This window comes from Choloepus didactylus, chromosome 7, assembly GCF_015220235.1.
Source record: "Choloepus didactylus isolate mChoDid1 chromosome 7, mChoDid1.pri, whole genome shotgun sequence".
Lineage (NCBI taxonomy): Eukaryota > Metazoa > Chordata > Mammalia > Pilosa > Megalonychidae > Choloepus > Choloepus didactylus.
In genome coordinates this window covers 3,300,972-3,325,381 of record NC_051313.1, presented here as the reverse complement: position 1 = coordinate 3,325,381, position 24,410 = coordinate 3,300,972, and the positions used below count along the sequence as shown (strand labels likewise).

Below are 24,410 nucleotides of genomic sequence, written 5' to 3'. Positions count from 1 at the left end.
GCCTGGGAGTTGGGGGGTCAGGGACTTCCAATCCGCTGGTTTTCAGTTTTTCAGTGAAGTGTGAGATCAAGTCACATCACACTCAAGTGGGAGGGGACTTACCTAGGTGAGTGGAAAAGTGAGTTTATCAGGGCCTGCGGCACAGTGGCCACAGTTGGATGTTTGAGGTTTGGAATCAAATGTTGGATGTAAAATCAGCCCGCGGGTTGGGTGACGATCTCCAGCCGAGTTCCCCCACAGCCCCTCAGGTGGGAGACGGCAAAGCGCCGAGCAGCCTGGGCTTGGGCTCTGCCGGGCGAGGGTGGCAGAGCAGGGTGGGAGGTTGTCCCGCATAGCTGGCAGTGCCCGGGCCCGGTGGACAGCTCGCCTGCCCGGGAGCCTCACAGCCCCTCAAACCCGCCGTTCCTCCTGCTGTCCCTGCGGCCTTGGATGGGCCAGCAGGCGCCTCTGTCCCAGCCCCTTCTCGTTTAAAGTGGGGATATGCTCCGTGCCCACCCCCTCCGGGAACTGGCAGGCGGACTTGCTGGGCTGTCCCCGCGGGGAGCCTCGGGCATCCCGAGCCTGCGGTGTCTTCAACCCCGCGCAGCCAGAGGCACTTCTCTTCTGTGACTACAGGTCTTGCCCCAGAGCAAAGGCCTGCACTTCCTTCCCCACATTTGTATTTTTAATTTGTCCACTCACTTGTTTTCCTTTTATGATGCCTTTACAATCATTGGAGCCAAATAAAGATCCAGAAAGGTAAGTAACAAGTAAGTGTATTTGGCTAAGGGTCAGTTTTTGGACAAGCCGGATGCCTTCTGATCATCTTCTCAGGTCTTATGGAAAAACGAGACTCCTCTAATGAGGGCAAATGGGTTAAAAAGTGACCTTCCCTGGAGCAGCCGTGTGCCCAGAAATTAGTGTTTGACTTTACTTCAGGCGATTGGAATCGCAGGCACTCTGATGTCGTCCCGTGGTCTCGCGTTTTAGGCAGTCTGCGTTTTAATTTCCTCGTGGACTTGCTGGAAGATTTATGGGTCACTTTCTGTGGCTTACGGGAGCACATTGTCGTGACTCACAGTGAGAGGCAGCCGTTGCTTGTTAATAGTATTGGTTTAATGTCTCATTAAAGTCCACACATGGAGGGACCCTGTGCCACCCCCCACACACCCCCACCCCCGGTCACGTACAAGTACAGGGCTCCATGGTAATTGCCCCGCGGTGGAAACCAGGGTGGTTTTCCAAAAATAGATAAGATCATGACTCATGCAAATATAAAAGCAGGTGCCAAGATTTCATCAAAGTCATTAATTAGTAAAGGGTCCCATGAGCTACAAAAGGTTCCCAGGGGAATACAGAGTACCCCATCTTCCTAGTCAGATGCGGGGTGCTGAAAAGAACTCACGGGTTGAGGCAGAGCTGTCAGTGTGGACCCTAATCCATTGCATTCCAGGGGACCAAATCTGCATTTCTATGGACAAAAGTCATTTGCATCTATCGGTTTTCTTCCATTTGCAGAGTTTAAAATAGCTCGAAGACAGTCAGTGGTGGAGGTCAATATCCCAGATTTGTGAGCGTCCTAGGAAAGCTCCCACTTGTCCCCCGGCATCAGAGGCTTTCACAGTTGCCCCCACGAGTAAACTGGGGTGCCTGGCACGCTCATTATAGCACAGCCTCGCACTATGGTTTGCTTCCTGCGATTTTGGACTTCTTGCTAATTGCTGCTTTGTTGGATTTTTAATTTTTCATTTTATTCTTAGGCAGATTCTCCTGTATGGCCTTTAAAAACAGGATTTTATTAACAACTTTGCCATTTTATTTTAGAGTTTATCAAGGAGAACAATGTTAAGTCTCACTTCCCTTTTGTATCTGAGATTGGCCCGAACCTAAGCTGCAGCTATTTTGGAGGAAAAAATGTTCCTTCTGTTTAGGAACCTCCCGGAGAGGGCTGGGGCTGCTGGGCCTGGGCCACGCACACAGCCTCGAATCGGCAGCTGTTCAAACACGCTGAGCTCTGAGCTTGACAGGGTTTGCCTTCCCTTCCCACACTTTAAAAACAAACAAACAGAAAATCCCACCCCTTGGGAACGAAAGGGTCCTGCATTCGCAAAGGGGGAGCGCGGCCTTCCCTCCCTGCCCCCTGCCCCAGGGGTGTCCACCGAGAGCCGGGCCACCGAGCGCTGCCCCTCATGGCCTCATCCACTACCGCGTGGACGGCAGCGATCCCCTCGTGTTTCTAGGGTGCCACTGGCGGTGCAGTCGTCTGAGGGTGCGGCCCAGCCAGATGCGGTCTGGCTGGGCGTGGTGTGGCCGTGGGGTTGAAATGACCCAGAGGAGTCAAGGGGATCTGGGAGGGCCGCAGCCGGGAGCCCCGTGATGAGTTTATTTGAACTTCTCGGTTTGCTTTTTGGTGGTAGGGAGGGCATTCTCTTATTAGCAAAATGTGGAGGCAACGTTTTGTTGTTAACTTTGACTCGTGTGTCGGGAGCCTTTGAGGTGCGACTGCTCACACCTTACTTAGCAGGCAGTGGCTCGCTGGGGACGAGGCCGCGCTGCAGATGCTGAGACCGGGGCAGGGCCGAGGAGCCGTCCCGCCGGGAGCTCTGCAGCAGCTGGCAGGAGCCGGACGTCCGGCCCATCGGCCTCGGGGCTCTCTCCGTGGTCCTTGAGCAGATGCAGACCCTCGGCGGGCAGGCAGGCTCTGCTGGTGCTCGCTCTTGGCAGTAAGGCCTGAGGGTTAGCCCTGCCACGGGGTCAGGGCCCGGCCTGGGGAGTCGAACCCCCAGCTCCTTCCCGGTCAGATCCTCCTCACTTTTCAGTTTGGGGAATTTCTGGGACATTTTACATACCCAACTTCAAATATTAACTTTAACCGTTTTTCAAAACAAATTACAAGTTCCTTGGAGGTTTTTTAATCTGTGTGTATGAAACAGCGATTATGTTCTTCTCCTAGTGTCACACCCATAGGTTTTATTTATATATATATCCCATAGGTTTTTTTAATATATCCCATAAGTTTATTGATATATATAAATAATATATCCCATAGGGTTTTTAATAAAAAACATTTCTCTTGAATTTGGTTCTATGAATATTTTCATATCACTCTCTTGTGCACTGTGCCATTTAGCTTAGCTGACCCGACAGTTCCGTGTGACCGAGTGCATCCAGGAAGTCTTCGGAGTCCTGTTAGGGGTATCGCTCTATTCCGACCTAGAAAAAGGACTGGGGACTATTGTTATCATAGACCCCCACCCATCGAAGCTATGAGCTGTTCACCTCCCTCAACACAGTAAAGAATCTCATTTAAGCAGACACATCTCTCACTGATACGTGAATTAGTCATTTACTAAGAAAGAGAAAATATAAAGCTTGTTCTGTAAGTGACGACCAAGAATCACAAGAAAAGGAGTTTGGTGCAGAGAAGCCATACCAGGAGCTGACACCGGGGAGCTGAAGAGAGGGGCGTGCGAGACGTGCCCACCTAAGGGGCAAGTCCAGAAGGAGATGCAGGGGCGAGGCAGGGTCACGCCTGGGGGAGACTGGTCTTGGAAAGGGGCGAGAGCTTCTGGAGTTCAGCAGCCATCAGTGCTCGTCCATGGCAGAGGGTGGTTCTGGGTGAGCGGATCTACCTGCCTGTCGGGGCTGGAGTCATTCTGCATCCACGTGGGACCCGCCACACGGCCAAGGGCCAGAGAGCCGGTGACCGCCACGCTTTATGTCTAGGCTTTATATTTTCGTTACAATTATTTTTGAAAGGGATAAAGCAAATTTTTCCATCCTTGTTTTCACAATATAGTTGCTCCAATAAAATTGCTTATTGAGGGTGCAGATGTGAAGTAGTAACTGGGCAGCAGATTTCTGAGTGATCCGAGATGGAGATATTTTGCATGCTGTTTTTAAAAATTGAAAAAGAACTACATTCTATTTGGGTATTTTCCTGTGTGGCCTATGTTGTTTTATAGGTTGTTTTGCTTATTTTTAAAACATCTCCCTTTTCTTCAGCCACCAGACGCAGACGACCTGTTGGGACCACCCCAAGATGACGGAGCTCTTCCACTCCCTAGGTGAGCCGGCGGAGTTTAGGGGACGAATTGACGGAGTGATCCTCGCCTTTGCACCCTCCCCGCCAGCCTGAAGGAACCTGTGCTCCGCATTTAAAAGCAGTTCAGCTTCTAAGGGCAACATAGTAAACAGGTTTTACCTTTTTTTCTTCAGAAAATGTGTGGTTTGAAACAGCCTGAACCAGAGAGAATTGACATGAAAGGTGGGGTACAGTTGTTACCTGCCTCCCCCACTGAGTCATCTGAAACCTCAGTTTTGTGTGCAAAAAAAAAAAAAAAAAAAACAATGAAACAGCAGCCTCCAACCCACTGCTTTAAATTTGCTTTCAGTTCACTCTTATTCGGTGAATCTTATTAAATTGGTGTATCTCATTTCACTTTGTCTAAGTAGTCATTCAGAGCCAAATTCTTTTCAATATAAAATGCAAGGAAACACGTTAGGTGAGGATTCTGATCTCGGCTTGACTTCTGGTGAAAAACCGGCCTCGAGCAGTGGTTTGGCCTGTTCCGGGGCTGGGTCGTGGCGTTGAAGGAGTGTTCTCTGGGGTAGCTCGGGGGCGCCGGAGGGGGTGACGGCATCATGGAGCAGCCCCCTCCTCTCCCACTTTTCAGCTCTTCAGATATCGGGCTTCTGCACAAGCTTCCATTTGGGGGGTGAGGGGTCTGCAAAGGTTAAACAAGCCCACTGGTTTGCCTAGTTTGTAAAGTGAGAGGAGAACGTGGATGATTTCAGTTTTTTTCCAACTCGACTAGTCTCTGGTACCCTGTTGTTAGGGCTTAGAGAAAGAAATGGCAAGGACCAAAGTCTCCGAAGATTTGGGTAGTGATTATGGGTGATTTTAGCCAGACCTGTAAGAAGAAACTGGAAAACGAGTACCGGAAGGGACCTAGAGTAGACGGCTTTCTGGGAGGTGAGACAGGCTTTGTCCCCGGGACGTGCCCCTGGGGGACACAGCTTAGCAGAAGGATGTGTGACCGAGGCAGCCCAGCCAGGGGCCACGCCTCCTTGTCCTCTTCTCTGTCCTTTTCCTGCCTTGACATACACCCCACGTGGTTTTCATGACCATTGCATTATTTTCTTAAATAAAACCTGGAGTTTGGGGGAATAGTTTTTAATGCTGGGTGGGCAGACTGTTTGCTCCACTGAAGTCGTCAGACACATGCTCAGCACTCAGCAGGCACTGAATTAAAAGCTTCTGAATTGTCCCCTTCCCTTTCAGCCGACCTGAACAATGTCCGCTTCTCAGCCTACCGCACAGCCATCAAAATCCGGAGACTGCAGAAGGCCCTCTGCCGTGAGTCGCCCTTCCCCAGCCCACCGCCCTGCTCCCGGAGGGCCTCGGATTGCTTAACAGCAGAGACAGATGAGGAGGGTGGAGTGTTTGCGGAGCTGCTCCGCTGTGTCTGCCCCTCACTCGGGAGCGGGCAGGTTTCCGTAAATGCCTGATGGCTTGTCCCGTCACCTCAAGGAGGGAACATCAAATCAGGCTCCGCTCTCAGTTGGGGAACATAATTACTCCCACAAAGGAGTGATGTAAAACACTTTCCAAAATTAAGCTCATGCCTGACTGAGGATTAAATCAGGGAGCAGAGTTGGAGGCCAGGGCCTTTTTTAGCATTTTGTTTGCACTTGGAAGGGCCAGATTCCAAACAGTTTCCCTCAGTTCAGTCAAATAATCAAGAAACCCTAAAACTTACTTTCCTGATCCAAATTTGAACTGACACCTTGGAAAGTTAGAGATGGGGCTCCGTGTTCCACCAGGTGTGTCTCCAGACATTTAATGTCATTAATATGAACTTTTGCAGCTCCGAGCTGTTCAGAGTATTCAGAGTAGTGAGAGATGGTCATTATTACCAAGACTATCCCCCCCCCCCCACAAAAAAAACCTAAAAACAAATTCAGAAATGAGTGCTTGTAATAGAGTGTAGATTTACGCTACCTGGATTCTGTTTATGTTTATAGTTTCAAGGCCGGGTCTACCCAAAGGACATTCCCGGCAGCCAGAACCTTGACGGGTGGAAAGTGGTATTTGCCTATACTTTTAAGATTAGGGTAATTTGAATAATTCCAACAAGTATTCTTGTTTGCTACCTTTTGTTAACAGTTGTTATGTATCTAATCAGTTCAGTGAAACTTGAGAATTACCCTTGGAAAAATGGGATGTTAGAATTGAATATCTGTTCCTTAAACCTTTAGAATTAAGAGCACTGAATTATACATATGAATGTGGCTAAAAGGGGGGAATTTTGGGTGGTATATATGTTGCTAGAATAAAGATTAATAACAAAAACACAACCCAGCTATAGGACATACAAACAGTAAACCCTAATATGAACTATGGACTATAGTTAATAGTAAAATTATAATAATATTCTCTTATCGGTAGTAACAAAGTTTCATACTAATGCAAAATTTTAAAACTGGGGGCTGGTATTTTCTCCATGCTCTTTCTGTGAAACTATAACTTCTCTAAACAGAATTATATTAAACTGGTAAAGCAATTAAAACGTCAGTAGAAGTTAGCAATGCATTCTAAGTGACTGCCTGGGAGAGCTGACCAAAGAGAAGTGGAGAATCATTCCGAGAAAACAGCAATGAAAAGCTTTAAATAAGAAAAATCCCAACTCTACGTGAAAGAGAAGGGTGGAAATCTCCAGAACTGGCAGCTGCGGAGGGAGCCGGGCAGTTGGTGGGTTTGGGGTGGGGGTGGGGGTCTCAGCAAGGGCTGCAGGGAGGCAGGACGCGCGGCTGGTGGTCGGCCCGCCTGGGGGGCCCAGAGAGTCCATGGCACCGTGAGCCCGGGAAGGTGGCCGGCAGCTGGAGGGAGGCCCAGTGCGTGGCCGGTGGCCGGCCGGGTCCGGAGCCTGCTCGGGTCCGTGAACTGTGCAGCGAGGACCCCGACTCAGCCTCAAGCGTCTGTCGGCCAATGCCGGCCTCACCCCATCCCCGCAAGGCCCCGGAGCTCGTGACTCCTCTGGATGCAGGAGCTGATGAATGCGTTTGCTGGTTCCTGCCTTTGGTTCTTCGCACCCAAAGAGAAAACCAACCCCTCAGTCATCCCCTCGGACCGGAGGGGGCAGAAGGGGGCCCTGACGGCAGAGAGCGCCAGCGGAGGTGTGGGATCGGGCTGGGTCGTCGGCCTCCGCCTCGGGGTCGGCACCCTGCACCCGCCCCGCCCGTCCCTCCCGGTGATGGAGACGCCGGCCCCCGTCCACTCTGTTCCTCCCAAATGCTGTTAAAATTGACCTTTGGAAACACTGATGAGCTGACCCACCTGCCTCCAATCCTTCCAAGCTTTACAGCTGCCCGCAGGGACACTTTGTCCCGTGAGGGTCTCGTCACACCAGGGAACACCCCATCCCCAGCGGGGACGGCCTCAGGCCTGTCCCGTATTTTGTGGAGGTCCCCGCCGGGCACACGACCCAAGAGCTCGCTCTGCAGAGAGGTGGCGGGGACAGACAGCTGCACTGGACACGGAGCCCTCTGCTGACAGCACCACCCGTCACCCGAGAATGAAGCGGCCTCTGCCTTCGTCCGTCTGTCCGTCCTCTGTCCAGCTCACGCCCTCCCCGCTCCCTGGGATGCTCTGACCACCGGGAGCTGAGCTGGGGGGCAGCATGTGCACTGTGTTCTGTCCCCCCGCCCGGAGAGCTTGTGGCTTGTCCTCTCCAGCTGCCGTCGCCCTTGTCCCCCGCCGTGGACAGGCCCCTCTGGGCTCCGCTCTCCAGCAGCTGCTGCGTACTCCGTCTCCTGCTCCTCCTTTCCTTACACGACACCCACACTTTTACCGTTAAATTTACTTGCTTGTTTGTTGTCTGTCTCCCCAAGAGGACTCGGCTTTCGTGGGAGGGACATGCCCTTCCCTTCCCCACTTTGGCCTCGTGCAACTCCCACCTCAGGGGAGTCCCTCAGGAGGGATTTGAGGCCGAAGCTTAGAGCAGCGTTTTTCACAGTGAAAGTTCTTTAACTTTGGCACATCCTTGGATGGGTTATGATGCAGCAGCAGAAAGAAATGAGCCAGCAGCCAGCCTCCGTGTGAGGAATCTGAAACTGCCAAGTCAAGTGAAGAAATCAAGAGGAGAAGAAACGTGTGCAGATCAGTTCAACTTACACACGGCTCAAAAACATGTAAACTAGGTGCTGTTTCGGGGATATGGGGATATTTTCTAAATGAAAAGTTAGCAGGTTAGGGCTCCACCTGTGATCACAGGGGGAGACTCGGGCTTTCCGGGGGGCTGCAGAGGTGGGTGTGGGCAGTGCTCTGCTGCTCTCAGCCCTGCAGTGGGGCGAGGGCTGCCCCGTTTCTTCACTCGGCGTGTCGCACACTTGCCTCTGTTTCGGTTTAAATCCTCCGTGGGAGAGGAAGGAGGAGCTGAAGCGACAGCTGTCACAGGAGTGGGGGGGCCCTGCCAGGCCCCACAAGGCACACGGGGGCTTGTGGCTCCCCATCCGGGGCGGGACGGGAGTTCCATCCCGAGTCCAGGCGGCACGGGGCACCGGACGTCCGTGTGGAGCCGCTGGGGATCTGTCTGTCCGTACCCGAGGACCACAGAGGCCCGGCCCAGCCAAGGGCCACTGCTCTCACCGGGCCTTTTCTGACTCCCCAGGGCTCTGCCCCTAAGCTCTCGGAGTGTGCGTTTAAAGTGGCTGTCTCTCTACAAGGCTGTGGAACCGTTTTCCATTTTGTGGGCGTTTGGAGCTGGAGGCCTAGGGGACAGCGGGCAGGAAGTGTTCTGTCGAAGGCCTTCAGGGCTGAGCTGGGCCATGGTGGCCGGAGGGGCAGCGAGGGGTGGTGTGGGGAGAACTGACGTTGCTGGGGTTTGGTGGCTGGGCACTTGTGGAGAGAGGGGGCACAGGTGCTCGGAACAGGAGCTGACAGGTGCTGGGGGAGGGGCTGACGGGTGCTGGGGGAGGGGCGGCGGGTGCTGGGGGAGGGGCGGCGGGTGCTGGGGGAGGGGAGGCGGGTGCTGGGGGAGGGGCTGACGGGTGCTGGGGGAGGGGCGGCGGGTGCTGGGGGAGGGGCAGCAGGTGCCGGGGGGCCCGGCTAAGTGGACAGAGCCAGGGGACCGTGGCGGAAGTGCAGGGTCGGAGGAGAATGGGGTGCTTCTGTACCCTACTCTGCGGCCTCCTACGCGGGGTTAAAGACGGTGCCCAACGTGGGCTGGAGCCCAGTTCTGCCCTTTTCCTTTACCGCAGGGGCTGTGGTTTGTCTCCTCCTGAGAGGAGAGGATCCCGGTGCTCCGGGGCTCCGTAAAGGCCTCTCCCTGGAGCACTTCGGGGCTGCGGGCTCAGGCCGAGGGCAGGCGCGGGGACTCGGGGCGTGGGGCGCACGCACCCCCAGGGCGGGCCTTGGAGAGGCTCTGCGTGTCGGGGGCTGCGGGTGTGTGGGGAGCCCCTGCCGCGAGAGGCGGCCTGGGAAGGACACGGGAAACCCCGGGCGCTGCTCCGAGCCCCTGGCCCCGGCCCCGACCCCCGCGCGGCCCCGGCGCTGGCCTGAGTGTTTTCCAGGTGCCTCTGACCCCTGACGGAAAAGAATTGGCCTGTTCTCCAGACTCACACCTTTTACACTGGTCTCTTTCTCTTTGTCTTTTTAAAATCATCTTGTCTGTGGAGTTGCTTTACAAATCACTTTAATCTGTATAATTTTAAAGCAGTTCTTTTCCATTGTAGATGATTTGAAAAAAATTTCTTTGCCCTTTAAGCAGCTAGGATGGACTCATTTCACAAACGTTTTTATGAATTCAAAATTAGTGGTTATTCAATGGTTAAAAATAGATAAATACAAAGGAAGCTATTTACTCATTTTATTTAGCTGTCAAAATAAGTCATTGTATTTTTTTAGGAAACAGTTTTGTATCAAAGAAGAAATAGTTATACTGAAAAAAAAATTCCCACAGCTTATTTCTTTTAATGTTAAAAAATTAGATATGGATGTGGGAGGACTGTAGGAAGCAGTCCTCTCCGTGGGCAGATCTCCAAGGGGTGGGTCTGCTGTAACTTCTCATTCCCATGCATTTTGATGGAGGAGGCTTAGCGCCACAGCCACAAGATATAGCGACACTGATGCTTTGACAATCTGCTTTGTTTCCCCCCTTTTTTGTGAGCCAATGAATGGCTCAAAGTTGATTAATAAATAATAATAACACAGGCCTGTGTTGGTCTCCCAGGGCTGCCCTAAGGGGGCCAGAAACTGGGCAGGGGTCTGAAGTTGAGGCATTGGCCTGGCCTGCTGCCTCTGGAGCAGGGGGGGGTTCCCTGGGGTCCCCCGGCACCTGGCGGTGGCGGCCCCCTTAGCCCCCCCCCCTTGGCACCACGGTGCCAAGCGCCTCCCGTGAGTTTTCTCATGCATGCTCCCCTCACAGCAGCCCTGTACAGGCGCCCACAACCTCCCCATGGGGACCGAGGCCTGTGGGATGGGGCACCATGTCTAAGGTGGCGTAGGTGGAGCTGGAAGGGGGCAGGTGGGTGAATAGGCCAAACTGTGGGACACATTCAGCCGTAAATATGATTCCATAGACTGATATTTTTAAAATAGTCCGTAAGTAGAGTGTACTGGTTTGTATGTATTATGACCCCCAGAAAAAGCCATGTTCTTTGATGTGATCTTGTGGGGACAGACGCATTAGTGGGGATTAAGTTGGTACGTTTGGATTAGGTTGTTTCCATGGAAATGTACCCCACCCAACTGTGGGTGATGACTCTGATTAGATAGTTTCCATGGAGGTGTGACCCCACCCATTCAGCATGGGCCTTCATTAGTTTACTGGAGCCCTATGTAAGCTCAGACAGGAGGAGCGAGCCTGCTACAGCCAAGAGGGACACTTTGAAGAAAGCACAGGAGCTGCAGATGAGAGACGGTTTGAAGACGGCAGTTGAAAGCAGACTCTTGCTCTAGAGAAGCTGAGAGAGGACAAATACCCCAAGTGCAACTGAGAGTGACATTTTTGAGGAACTGCAGCCTAGAGAGGAACGTCCTGGGAGAAAGCCATTTTGAAACCAGAACTTTGGAGCAGACTCCAGCCACGTGCCTTCCCAGCTAACAGAGGTTTTCCAGACACCACTGGCATCCCGTGAAGGTACCCCCTTATCTTGGACACTTTATGGCCTTAAGAGTATAACTTTGTAACCAAATAAACTCCCTTTATAAAAGCCAATCCATTTCTGTTGTTTCGCAAAAAGATAGCATTAGCAAACTGGAACATAGAGGAAAAAGTAATTCCTCTGATTAGTAGAAGCAAAGTGCTTCCTGGAAAACGTGGCAGCCACGTCGGGCCCCCAAGCGTGCGGCAGATGTCTCTTTTCCGTCTGCGCCCCTCTTCTGCCTGCCCCACACGCCCCCTTGCATGACCCCCGCCGCCCCCAACTTGCTGTGGTTTGCGTCTTCTCCTCAGTGCCTTCTCCTGGGATCCTTTCCCCCGGGACCGCAGGGGTCTTAACTGCTCCCAAGGCCCGTTTCAAAGGCACCCACATTGGGCCTCCATGCCACAATGCCCCCTGAGAAGTGGGCCATTCCCTCGGAAGCCCCCTGCCCATCCTCCGGGGAGGCCATCGGCGCCGTGCCCCGTCCCTGGGACCAGCCATGTTGAGAGCAGAACTTCTGCCTCCCTCGTGGCACCCCAGGCCCACAGGTTTGTCCCGCCCATGGGGGTGAGGAGGGAGCGAGCCCCTGTCGGCCAGTGGATGTGCGTCCTCGGAGGGGAGCTTTCCCACCCCAGCCACACACCAGCTTGCGGCCAGACAGCCACGGCGCGACCCAGCAGGCAGGGGCTCTGGTCTTTCTGCCCAGCCTGAAGCATCTTGGGGAACTTTCTGTCACGTGCCTCACACTTTAGAACCTGCATAAGCACAGTCTATGGGGCAGCGAGGTGAAGGGTGAATGAGGGTGGCGAGCAGCTGGTTCTGAGGGTCGGGATGCAGCGGCAGTGGGACGTGGGAGATGTTGTGCGTTGGGAGCAGACTTAGGGAAGATCACCCTCTGTGTTTGGAAGGAGAAGCAGCCTGGGGATGGGGATGCCAGAGAAGGGAAGTAGGAAAAATGGCTATTCCGAAGAGCAAAAAAAAAACAAATGGGATAAAACTGAAAAGCAAGTTCAGAGTTTGAAGCATGGAAATGTGCATAAAAGAAGAGGCTCTATAATTTTTTAAAAAAATTGAAATTAACTACAAAGGACAGATTCTTAAATTGAAGGATAAAGCTAAATTGTCGAAACCAGAGTGGTGTTTGTAACATAATGACGTGTGTATTCCCTCTCTCACCGGGGCAGTGGACCTCCTGGAGCTGAGCACGACGAATGACGTTTTCCAGCAGCACCAGCTGACCCAGAACGACCAGCTGCTGGGGGTCCCCGACGTCGTCAGCTGCCTGACCACGGCCTACGAGGGCCTCGGGCAGCTGCACAAGGACCTGGTCAGGGTCCCACTCTGCGTGGACATGTGCCTCAACTGGCTGCTCAACGTCTACGACACGTGAGTGTGCACCCGGCCCCTGACGTGCGCCTGGCACGAGGCGTGTGTCGGTATAGAAAGCCCCTGGCATTTTTAAGTGAATTTAAAGAAAAATTGGGTGTTTACTTTTAAATAGTTTTCCCTGTGGATATATTTACGTTCCTTTTGGAAGTGAATGACTTTCCAAGTCATTGGGCTTCTAACCAACAATAGAACCAAAAAGAATGTACCTCATCATTTTAAGATTTTGCCTCAGTTTATTTAGACTCTTATTATTTGTTGCATTTTTATTCCTCTCATTTGTAAATGGTGATATATCAGAATATCAGACTTTCAGTATTCTTCAGCGAGAAGCTATGGGGAACCTCACCTAGCGGAGTCTATTTCTTTGTCTTCCGTAATGCTGTGTAGGACCCCTTCCTCCAAAAGATAAAATCTTGTATTTCTTGTTATGGATTAAAATCATCCATTGGCTCATAATAATCTGCTCTGCAACATTTGAATAACAACTTAATAGTGACTTTGAATTTGTATTTATACTTGAATTTGTATTTATTATAAAATTAGCTTTATTATTTATTATAAAATAGGCTTTATGGCAACAGTATATAATTTTAAAAAATAATTTGTGCCATAGGACGCTCTAAAACTGGAACTTAACTAGGAATTCACTGTTACCTAAGGAGCCTTCTCAACTCTGTTAATTTGGCTCTCTCGAGTAAGTCAGTGCATTTGTGAAATAATCAATTCAGAAAGGTCTGCTGGGGCTCCCACTTCTGCAGCCTTTGGAATGATTTCATTTTTCTAGCAGGGACTTAAACTATGCCAAGGCAAAATAAGAAATTTAAAACCGTCATTTTCCGCTCAGGCCCTAAAAGTCATTTTCCTTTAATTAGCTCTATGAAACTTTGTGTTTGTCAGCTTTTATTTGATTTAGAGAGAAAGAAGATGTGCTAGTTCATGAATCACACGTGCTTGACAGCCTGTGGACTCTGCAAGAAGTCAATGATGACAATTGCTTTAGAGATGATCGAACTAAAATTTTGCTTATTTTTAATTAGAAAAACCGTTTATTTTTCCACTTTCAAAAATATCATGACAGCGTATTTTTTAAAAAATCAAATAGCCATTGTGTGCCGAAGGCTCTTAAAAATCTCTCTGAAGAGCAGACGGCTGCCAGGCAGTCTCCATGGTGAATGGGGTGCCCTGTGTCTGGTGTGCTGTGTTTTAATACAGTTTATTTTAATGCAGATCTTGACCGTCCTGGGTAAAATACTACCACTAGCATTAATCCATGATTAAGTTGCTCTTCAATATTTTTAAATCCCGAAAAGAGATGTTTTCTATAGTAAATTCACTGAAAAGCTGGTAGTTTGGTGTTTGAACTGCAACTGAATTTACTGTCCCAGGGAGCGTGGCAGGTTCAGAGGGTGCTTGCGTGGAATATGGCGGAGACGGAGCCTTGAGTCCTGTTCTGGGGATCTGGGCACAGGCTGGGCAGCCCGCGGGATGGATGGCCGCCGCGTGTGAAGTTCTGCACCTCCTGTTCTAGGGCCTTCCGTGTCGGCAGTTTCCATTTCCCGCTGTCACGCGTGAACACGTGGGGAACGCCACTGTAAGGGACCAGTTCTTGTTAGAAAGCCAGTGTCTCGACATTTCTCATTTTCCATCTTCTTTCCATGTCAGAGGACTGTAGTGGAGATGAGGCTGGGTTGGAAGATGCCTGTCCGTCCAGCTGTCTGTCTAGACAGGAGGACATGGATCAACCCCCCACGGGGGTCTCTCAGTGGCCAGAGGTGATCGCCCAACTGTTAGCATCCCCTAAAAACTGTGGCTTGTCCATCAAGCCCTAGTTCCCTTGGAAAATGTGATGGAAACCCCCTCTGAGTACCAGGACAGGTAGAGATTCCCGAGAAGCCTGAACCTCGGGAACGATGCTGGGATCTAACCCTCCCTTCCTGCAGCCATTCTGATTTTTGTTCACGAGCCGTGCGTTGGCGGCTGCCTTACTTGGTGCTGTAAGATGCAGCTGGGACTGACCTTTTCAGCCTCACCCAGCTCTTCACGTAATGAATGATGCACTTCCCCTAAGGCACGGAATTCTGGAGCTAGAAGGACTTGGGAGATTGTCTGTTCTGCTCTCTCCATTTTCCTTATCGAGAAACTGACCCAGTGAGGCAGATGATTTATCCACAGCCACCCACCTCAGTAGATGGTAGAGCTGGGATCCCGGTGTTTTGATAGTCATGGGATTATTCGTCCCACATTGCCGTATCTAGAAAAAACAGTGTTTTAAAAATCATTTTAAGTAAACTCTTGGTTTCAAATTTTACACGTACCCAGCTCCTCCAAATACTCTGAATTTTGTGGGGAAAGTGCTCTATTTTCTTCTGCTGTGGATGAAAAGAACCCAAAGTCCTGAATCTCATTGCTGTGTGACTTAGCAGCCACTTAACTTTTGACATCTCAATTTCTCATCTGAAAAACTGAGATAAAAATATCCGCTCTGCTTACCACACGTAATAAGGTGACTGTGGGGGCAACCGAGCTAATAAATGTAAGTGGACTTTATAAACTACAAAGTTAAAATTGATTCCGTTTATGATTCACAGCCTCGCCTCCATCTTCATCTTCCCGGGTTAAAAAGTCCTAATTTCTCAACTGTCCTTCTCAATTTAATGGAGATCAAATTTAAATGAGGATTTAAAGCAATAGTCTGGAACACTTGGTTTCAATGTATCCGTCCCTCCAGAAACTATTAACCTTCCGTGCTGAACTCCGTCATTGCAGTTCACTATTCCAAGGTGGATATAATTTTAACTTTATGGGTAGACGCCCTCCCAGGTGAGCTAACTTGGGGACTTGCTTGGGAAAGCTGCCGGGGAATCAGCCTGCGTGCGCTCGCCGTGTGGCCTCCCGGGCTCCCGAGACCAAGCAGCACGGAGCGGGGGGCTTCAAGCGACAGGAACGCAGTGTCCCTCAGCCGTGGCGCGGGAAGCCCCTTGGAAGGCCCCCAGGGAGCTCCCCCCACCTCTCCCGGCTCGGGGCTGCTTGGGGATCCGTGGCCTCTGCCTGACTGCACTGCTGCCCCATCTGCACGTGTCCATCTTGTCTAGTGTCTGTCTGTCTGTCTTCCCTTCTTCTCACAAGGACCCAGTCACGGGATTCGGACCCCCTGCTCCAGTATTGCCTGGTTTACATTTCAGTGCCCCTCTCTCGGAAAGAGGCCGCCTCCCAGGGTAGGGGCTGGAATGTCACCGTGTCCTGGAGCCCGGCTCGACCGCAGTCTCTCTAGGAAACGTCCGGCCACCTCTTGCCGCTGAGCTCGGGCATCTCTGGAACCAGACCCTTCTCTCCTCTGGTCCTGGCATCTGGGCCGCGTCCCTGTCCCGGCCCCACCCAGTGTGCCCAGCCCTGGGTGCTCAGGGCCTCCGTCCTCGCGTCAGGCCTGGCCTGTGACACGTGGCTTTCTGGGTGGCCCAGCCGTGCCTCCAGGTCAGACCCGTGGCCTCCAGCCCACGCGGTGAGACAGTGCGGCTCGGCTGGCCGCTGACCCCTGACGACCGCGACGCGTCGGCCTCCACGGTCTGGCACTGAATTCCTTATGTCTGCACCCCGAGGCCAGCACGTGTCTACCTGTGAGGCCCTGGGTGTCCTGCTCACCTGCCCAGCGGCTCGTAAGCGCATCAGGGGCAGGAATCACGTGGCTTTGCTTTGTGCTTTGGTCCGTTGGGTGGATGGGGTGATTCCAGGGTCACGGCTGGCCCTCGTGGAGGTTCCCGTCCTGACAGCCGGGCTGTCCTCTGCGGGGCCTGCGGGCCACCCCAACGCGCTCCATTCCCTTCAGGGACTGCCCCATCCGCAGCCGCGAGCCTGGCCCAGCCTGTTCATGCCCTCAGCACCGTCTCCCCATTGGCCTCTGACTGCATCCAGGAAACATCCAGGAGACACACGGTTCTCTATTTCTGAAGGGAAAAAGGCAGCTGTTGCCTATTTCCATGTGATAATCAGGAAACTCCTAAAAAATATGAAATAGAAACACAATTTATAGCAAAGCTCAGTATGGGATTAATTTGAAATTAGTTCTTCTATAATTGTGAAAAACTGGGATGACTACATTATCTTAGAAATCCTTGCGATAATGGCTATATTTATTTTAAAATTTGGGAATGAATCATTTCACAGGTAAATTTGAACGTTGTATACCCACACAGTAAGGACTGAATAAGTGTGTTGGGTGTGATTTAATAGAGTATGGTCAGCTGAGAAATCAGGAACCAAGCTGCCACGCAACAAAGGCGTTTACTTGGGGTCTTAGAGGTGCAATTTGGGGAATACAACAGAGTCAGGCAGTAGCACAAATCATGTCCCGCCTTGGCATTTCCAGGCAAGGGTTTTAAAGGAAAAGAAGATTAGACTGGTTGTGACTGGTGGATATTTGGGGAACTACAGTTGTCCTTCAGGTTAGTTAACTGACTTCTTCATCTTGTGGTTTGTTTTATGGTCCGAATGTCCTTGGGCCTTTGAGAATTGTGCGCTCGAGGCTTTTTAGTTCGGCGGTTGGTGATCTCTGCCTGGATCTGCCTAAGAGTCGCCTCCAGCAGGACCTCCCGGCTCCACTTCAAGTCTCTTAGCCACAGAAACTCTATTTTGTTTTATTTCTTGTAACAGTATAAACTCTACACTATTGATGGGCTATTTTAAAAGTATATTTCATCAGTCCCTAAGCCGGTTTTCTTTTTCTGTTTAATTTATATTTTATATGTCACTGTATCTATACAGAAATGTGTGAGTATTTATAATTTGAGAATGGAAGAATTTCAATTAGTATTAATAGTAAAAATGTCAATAAAACCAATATTCAAATAGATTGCAATAAGACTACCTAAAATTAAAACATGATACCACATACTCATCTGTTTTTTAAACATGTATGACTAAATTTTATGTATTCATTTAATTATGTAACCATTTAGTAATAGACTTTAAGTGTACTCTGCTTAGAAATTGAAAAAAAAAGTCATGAGAAAACAACAGTGAAAATCTGAACTGGAAACTGAAGAGACCCTGAAGTGAGGGATAGCAGTGAAGGCTTCCACTCTGGACCGCGTGCTCTGGACCGCGTGCTCTGGACCGCGTGCTCCGCCGGGGCAAGGACGGATGTTCTTGATTTATCCAGCTCCTGCGTCTTCCCCTGCCTACCCCGGGACCTAATCCAGGGCTCGCATTTGGTCAACAGCTCAGCAATTCTTTGAGACAAGATGGAATAAAAACAGCTCTCTGCTTATAAAGATGAAACAGAGGTTTTCTTCTGTCCATCTTAGAAGTGAAAATGAAATGGTTTTTCACTGGCACCGTGTGCAACTCTTCCTGCTGTTGATCAGTTTATACAGTTTGTATTTAATTATCATGTGATGCTGCTCAGGTAGAGATTCTGCACCTGTCAAGCCCGTTGAATGTTATCATCACACTTGTGATTTATAAAAACGGCATTGAAAAAGATCAACATAAAGGAAGGCAATTAGTTTTATGTTTTCTTTTCAGCAAGTTACAATAGATGGCTAACCTTCTAGTCAGTTCCCGTACATTTCTTTTTAGATATATCGTAGCCCTTTCTTGCCGTGCCGAGTGACATGCATATTCTGTATAGTACTAGCTATTCATTTTGGGTCTTTCATTTTCAGTATTAACAGATACCTTTTAATTCATAGCATTTATGAGAAGAACCTAGTTTCAGCTTTGCCATTACCGTTTTCCCTTTGCTTTGGTTCACTCTTCTCAGTTCACGTATTGTGCATACACAGGCTTCAGGCTGCCAGTTCTTCTGGGGTAATTTAAACATATTAAAATATATCATCAATCTACAGCACTGGGTTAGCAGTAATTGGTTATGAAATGCATAGATAAGGTAGAATCGAAAAAAGAAGTTTTTCTTCCAGATGCAATTCTTTTTTAATGGCTTACCCTCAAGAAAATAGGTACTTAGAAAAAAATTAATACAGTGTACACAGTTTTAAGTGCATCTGACTCACTGAGACCCTTGTAATTTCAGAGGTCGGACGGGGAAAATCAGAGTGCAGAGTCTGAAGATTGGATTGCTGTCTCTCTCCAAAGGTCTCCTGGAGGAAAAATACAGATGTGCGTACAGCCTTTTCCACTCCCAGCAGTGCTCTTAGTAATGACTATAGTGGTAACAGCAACTTATTGGGGACCTACTTCATACAATCTACTAATATTAATAGTCCCCCTGTTTTTAACCCTTCTGCACATGAACCAGGGAGATGGAGGGAGCCGGTGCCAAGGGGCCTGGACCTGTGTGAGAGGAGAGCTGATGATGGCTTGGGAGGCCAGCTGCCGACTGCAGCTGTAGCTCATTTAATTCTAGAACTCTCTCCCCTTATGATGTCCATTTTCCGCAAGAAAATTAATGCCGAGGTGGGTTCAGAAACTGGTCCCAGGCTGCACAGCAGTGAGCAGTGGGGCTAGGATTTGATCCTAGATATTTCTCACTCCAAAGCCCAAGTTCTTTAACATTTCTGTATCCTTTCTTCCAATGCTAAAAAATATGTTAAGATGGACTAGAAGTTTTATAGACATAGATAATAATCCTAAATAATTATATTTTGAAGTTGTGACAAAGTAAAAAGTGAAACCTTTATTGTTTTGTCACACTTGTTTATATCCCCCACATGAGTCAGCGTTGCCCCTTTGGCTGCTGCTAATGAAGGGTCTCTGGGCATCGGGGAAGGGCCTGGGGAGCCTGCCTTCCAGGCTGAGCTGCCCCCCTCAGTGGCTGAGGGTCTCAGGCTACAAGACCCTCCCTTTGTCCCAGTCGAGAGGTGATGTTACTCCCGTTTTAGTTTAGGAAGCTGAAATTTAGCACATTTTCTTCAACTGTAAAAGGAAGCTAGCACCTTCTGTTTTGTAAGGACTTAGAGGTTGTGCATTGAAAGTGTCTAGAGATAGCGTAGAAATTGCTGAATGTCCTCAAACACTTCTCTACTATAAAACAGCTTTGATTTAAATTTGCCCATAAAGTAGGGGTCATTGGATTCTGCTGTGCCTAGTCCCAGATAATTGTTTACAGATACTTCCACATCTGGGGAGAGAGTTAGGGCTAATTCATGAATGAAGAGAGATGGAAAACAAGGGGGCACTTGATCCCGTGCCTGTAAACTTAGCACTTTCTGCGGTGTATATGAACGTGTGTATGTAAATTGTATCCCAGGATTGACTTTGAATTTCAGGTCTAGAACCTGGCGGCTCCCGTTTCTTGTATGTTACAAGATTGCTAGTGGAAAGGGGTATAGGTTTTTGTGCAGTGAAAAGCTGATTGCAGGGTCCTGGGACCACGTGCCTGGAAGGGGTCAGAGCCCCTCAAGCCAGGCAGAAAAGCTTTGCACAGGGGCTTGTGTTTTGTGGCACTTGATCCAGAATTTAATTTACCTGGATTATTTATCCTGATTTTAAATAATCTTCAGTGACATAATGGTCAAAAGATACGGTTTCCAAAGTGAAAAACGTTCTCATGTCTACAGTGAGTGGGGGAGGGTCTGCACTGGGTTAGAAAGGGCAGGTGTGGAGAGCATCTGCACTGGGTTAGAAGGGGAGGGTGTGGAGAGGGTCTGCACTGGGTTAGAAGGGGAGGGTGTGGAGAGGGTCTGCACTGGGTTAGAAGGGGAGGGTGTGGAGAGGGTCTACACTGGGTTAGAAGGGGCAGGTGTGGAGAGCATCTGCACTGGGTTAGAAGGGGAGGGTGTGGAGAGAGTCTGCACTGGGTTAGAAGGGGAGGGTGTGGAGAGCGTCTACACTGGGTTAGAATGGGAGGGTGTGGAGAGGGTCTGCACTGGGTTAGAAGGGGAGGGTGTGGAGAGGGTCTACACTGGGTTAGAAGGGGCGGGTGTGGAGAGCATCTGCACTGGGTTAGAAGGGGAGGGTGTGGAGAGCGTCTACACTGGGTTAGAATGGGAGGGTGTGGAGAGGGTCTGCACTGGGTTAGAAGGGGAGGGTGTGGAGAGGGTCTACACTGGGTTAGAAGGGGCAGGTGTGGAGAGCATCTGCACTGGGTTAGAAGGGGAGGGTGTGGAGAGAGTCTGCACTGGGTTAGAAGGGAGGGTGTGGAGAGGGTCTACACTGGGTTAGAAGGGGCGGGTGTGGAGAGCATCTGCACTGGGTTAGAAGGGGAGGGTGTGGAGAGCGTCTGCACTGGGTTAGAATGGGAGGGTGTGGAGAGGGTCTGCACTGGGTTAGAAGGGGAGGGTGTGGAAAGGGTCTGCACTGGGTTAGAAACTGGGTTAGAAGGGGAGGGTGTGGAGAGCGTCTACACTGGGTTAGAAGGGGCGAGCGTGTTCTGTGACCTAGGCCTGCTCCCGCCCGCGTGTGGAAGCAGCGTTCTGAAAGGACTGCGATAGCAGAGGACTGAGCTTTCTCGGAACCAATGCAAACCCAGCCCCAAAGCTTGTCATGAATCTGAAAAATGTGCACTTGGTCTGATTTCCCAGCCCAGCGATCCCTTCCTTTTCTTTTCAAGCTGATTATCAGAGAGTGACCTGAGAGCAGAAGTGATACCACATGGTGGCTGCAGAAATAGAGCGATAAACAAGTTCTTCAAAATACACCATATAAAAGACAGCCTGTCCTTCGTCTACACATGTGCTCAAACATATCTGCACTGCCTTATCTTTCAAATGATGACTGTATCTCCGCGTACATTATCACACACACTCCCTGTGCTATAGTGGACATGCTTTCTGCAAATGCCAGTAAACCTTCCTATAATTCCACATGAAATTTAAAAATTATGGGAAGGGAAGCAGAAGCCCCTGTAATGAAAATGTGTGCTATTTAATTTAATCCATGAAGTATGCCATTTTAGGACTTAATTAAATAAGAAACCTCTTGGGTTGGAATCCTTAATCTAAATCTTTACCGGGAGTATTGAGACTGGAAATGTTGTAGGGTTTTATTTTTTTACTTTGCAGTCCTTAACAATTCTGATTTCCCCAGTGATAACAGAGCACGTCCTCATTATTTCCTTGGTTAAAATTAACATTCAAGACGGTTTGCTCTTTAAGCTCCGTGGCAGAGGTCCCTACCAGGTCAGCTGGAATCCATCGGGAACTGATTTTGCAATGGCCACGTCGGGTTCCCCCCACCCCTCCCTTGCTTCCGGAACTTTCCCGAGAGCCTTGGCGAGGGTCTAGCCTGTCCTTTGGGCTTATGCCTGGGGTCTCGTCTCTATAAAACCACGTTCTCACATCACCCTCCGAATACCCATCTGCCTCTCTTGGGTGCAGATTTATTGGAATTTTTGGGTCTCACATTGGAACTTCCCTCTGCCGCAGTCCCCACATCTGCTTTTTGCCTCTGACTGTAATATCAAAATAGGGGCCTTGACAAGAATTTAGAAATATGACAAAATCTTTAAGGAATCTTTTTTCTCCCTGTGTTTTGTTGAGTATTTTGCCCAGTGATGTATTTCTTGTAAAAGGCACTAAAGGGGTCCTCAAAAACTTGAACAGAGTTACCAAATGACCCAGAAGCTCAACTGTTAGGGATATACCCAAGAAGTGAGAACAGGGGCTCAGACAGACGGCCACACGCCAAGGGGCTCAGACAGACAGACGGCCACATGCCAGCACTCACAGCAGCCTTCTCAGGTGATCCGGAAGGCAGAGCAGCCCAAGTGCCCATCAGCAGCTGAGCAGATAAACAGAACGTGGTCTGCCCATGCCGTGGAGTTGGATTCAGCCACGAACAGGAATAAAGTTCTGAGACCTGAGACAACGTGGCTGGAGCTGAGTGAAAGAAGCAGACACAAAGGAACACGTGTGGCCTTGTTCCACCAGTATGAAACAGCTGGAATAAGTAGATGGCAGTGAAAGTAGACTAGCGAGTACCGGGGCACGAGGAGAGGATGGGTGTCAGTGCTTAATGGAGTTTCTGTTTGTGGGGATGGCAGGGCTCTGCAAACGCACGGTGGTGCAGAGAGCACAGCTTCGTGGATGTGATGGATACACTTAAACATGGCGCAAACGGCCAGCTTTTAGTGCCCCCATTTCCTGCGCTGTAATTTGCAGGACGGGGCGGCCTCGAGCTGCCCGCCTGACCCGGCCTCCCCTCGCAGGTCTCTTCAGGGAAGTGGCCGGGCCAGCCGAGATGTGTGACCAGAGGCAGCTGGGCCTCCTGCTCCACGACGCCATCCAGATCCCCCGGCAGCTCGGGGAGGTGGCAGCCTTTGGCGGCAGCAACATTGAGCCGAGCGTCCGCAGCTGCTTCCAGCAGGTGGGCATGGGGCCGGGCACCCGGGGGGGCCGGGGGCGACTCAGGACATAGTCACTAAAAAAATGAATAACAAATGCCCTGAGTTCCTCAGGGGTGACAATGTGCATATATAAGTTATAGGTGTATTATTGAAATAACAGTATTTTCTTTGAGAATGTGCCTATGAAAGGAAAATTATGTACAAAGCTCTATGCTGTTGTAACTAATTAATTTTAAATTGGAAAGGTGCTTAAGTTTCTTTTTAACGTTTGCTGTCCATAAAGACATTTTAGGAATGTTACTGCTGACATTATACCTATGCATTAAGTACAAGATTACAGATATTTTGCCAAAACTTATCCAATGAATTATCATTGCTGAGGAAAAATATGCTCCCACCACATCTTTAGGTAGGATAAATGTCGTGGGTGATTACGTTTTAGAATGGCCCTTTCTCTAGTTTTAGAGGTACAAAAAATGCCAAATGAAGATTGTGGCTATGATTTAGTTGTGTTTTGGTTCATAGAGTGATTTCAGCAGCGGAAGAGTAAGCTGACTCCACTTTAACCCCACACGCAGGAAACTGCTGAGTATTCGGGTTTAGAGGGGCTGAGGGTTTCACACCGTCCTTCGTGAGTAGCTTGGAAGGTGCCGAGTAAGCTGGTGTAACACGTGCCCAGTGCAGGGATTTACTGAGACTATGGCGGAACACAGAAATAACAGTTCCTAGTTAGCGTTTACAAGAGGCCACTCACCTGCTGGGTTTTAAGTGAGTCTTTATTTTCATAAATTTCTATTTTCTTAGAAGAATAGGTTTTATAGGATTAAAATATTTAAGTGAAACTGTTACCTAGAATTGTGTGTTTTTTTAAACAAAGAAATCTGAGTATTATAAGCTCTGAGGACTTTTTTTCTTCTTCTATATAATCATTTCTGCTTTCCCTATTTTTATATTCTAGAGTATTCTCGCTTGATGAAACTTAAAGATTTTTTAACTTAGCTGACCTGCAAGAATTATATAACACTCCTTTTACTTCTGCACAGACTTTTGGACGGCTGTAATGCCACACCGTTTGCTGCAGTTTAAAAGAAGGCATTTTCTTCACTTGTAACACGTCCATTTCCCCAGCAGAACAACAACAAGCCGGAGATCAGCGTGAAGGAGTTCATAGACTGGATGCATCTGGAGCCACAGTCCATGGTGTGGCTTCCCGTCCTGCATCGCGTGGCCGCAGCTGAGACGGCGAAGCATCAGGCCAAGTGCAACATCTGCAAGGAGTGCCCCATCGTGGGGTTCAGGTGAGGCGCCCGGGGGGGGTCAGGTGCTCTGCCCCGCTGCCCCACGCCTGCCCGCATGGGCTGCCCTCTGGACAGGCTGGATGCCCGGTGTCCTCATCTCCACGTGCATCTTCCCACAGCCTGCCTCAAGGTTGTGTAGCATCACTATTATCATCACTTTCTGCTCCTCTGCTCCAGAACCAGGGATTTCTGTGGGTTTCTGTTTACACCCCACAGGAGTGTGCATGCCTGGTGATTGCACGGCTGACTGTAGGTACATGGCCCTGGGGAATTTAGGGGATGCTGAGGCCTTTGGGGTGAGACTCTGAGCAGAAGCAACACTGAAATGCTAACTGAGAGGCGACCAGACCACTTCTCGC

At 49.8% G+C, this 24,410-nt stretch overlaps 1 protein-coding gene across 12 annotated transcripts in view; it reads left to right on the top strand.

Moving 5' to 3' along the window:
• UTRN (utrophin) overlaps positions 1-24,410 on the top strand; it is a 473,101-nt gene that overhangs the window by 407,984 nt on the left and 40,707 nt on the right. For all 12 annotated transcript variants that reach the window (XM_037844841.1, XM_037844842.1, XM_037844838.1 and 9 more), the window contains 6 exons: positions 3,985-4,046; positions 5,264-5,338; positions 12,309-12,510; positions 18,542-18,627; positions 22,616-22,773; positions 23,885-24,051. In XM_037844841.1, coding sequence (XP_037700769.1) covers positions 3,985-4,046; positions 5,264-5,338; positions 12,309-12,510; positions 18,542-18,627; positions 22,616-22,773; positions 23,885-24,051 — 750 coding nt within the window. The remainder of the gene's footprint in view (positions 1-3,984; positions 4,047-5,263; positions 5,339-12,308; positions 12,511-18,541; positions 18,628-22,615; positions 22,774-23,884; positions 24,052-24,410) is intronic.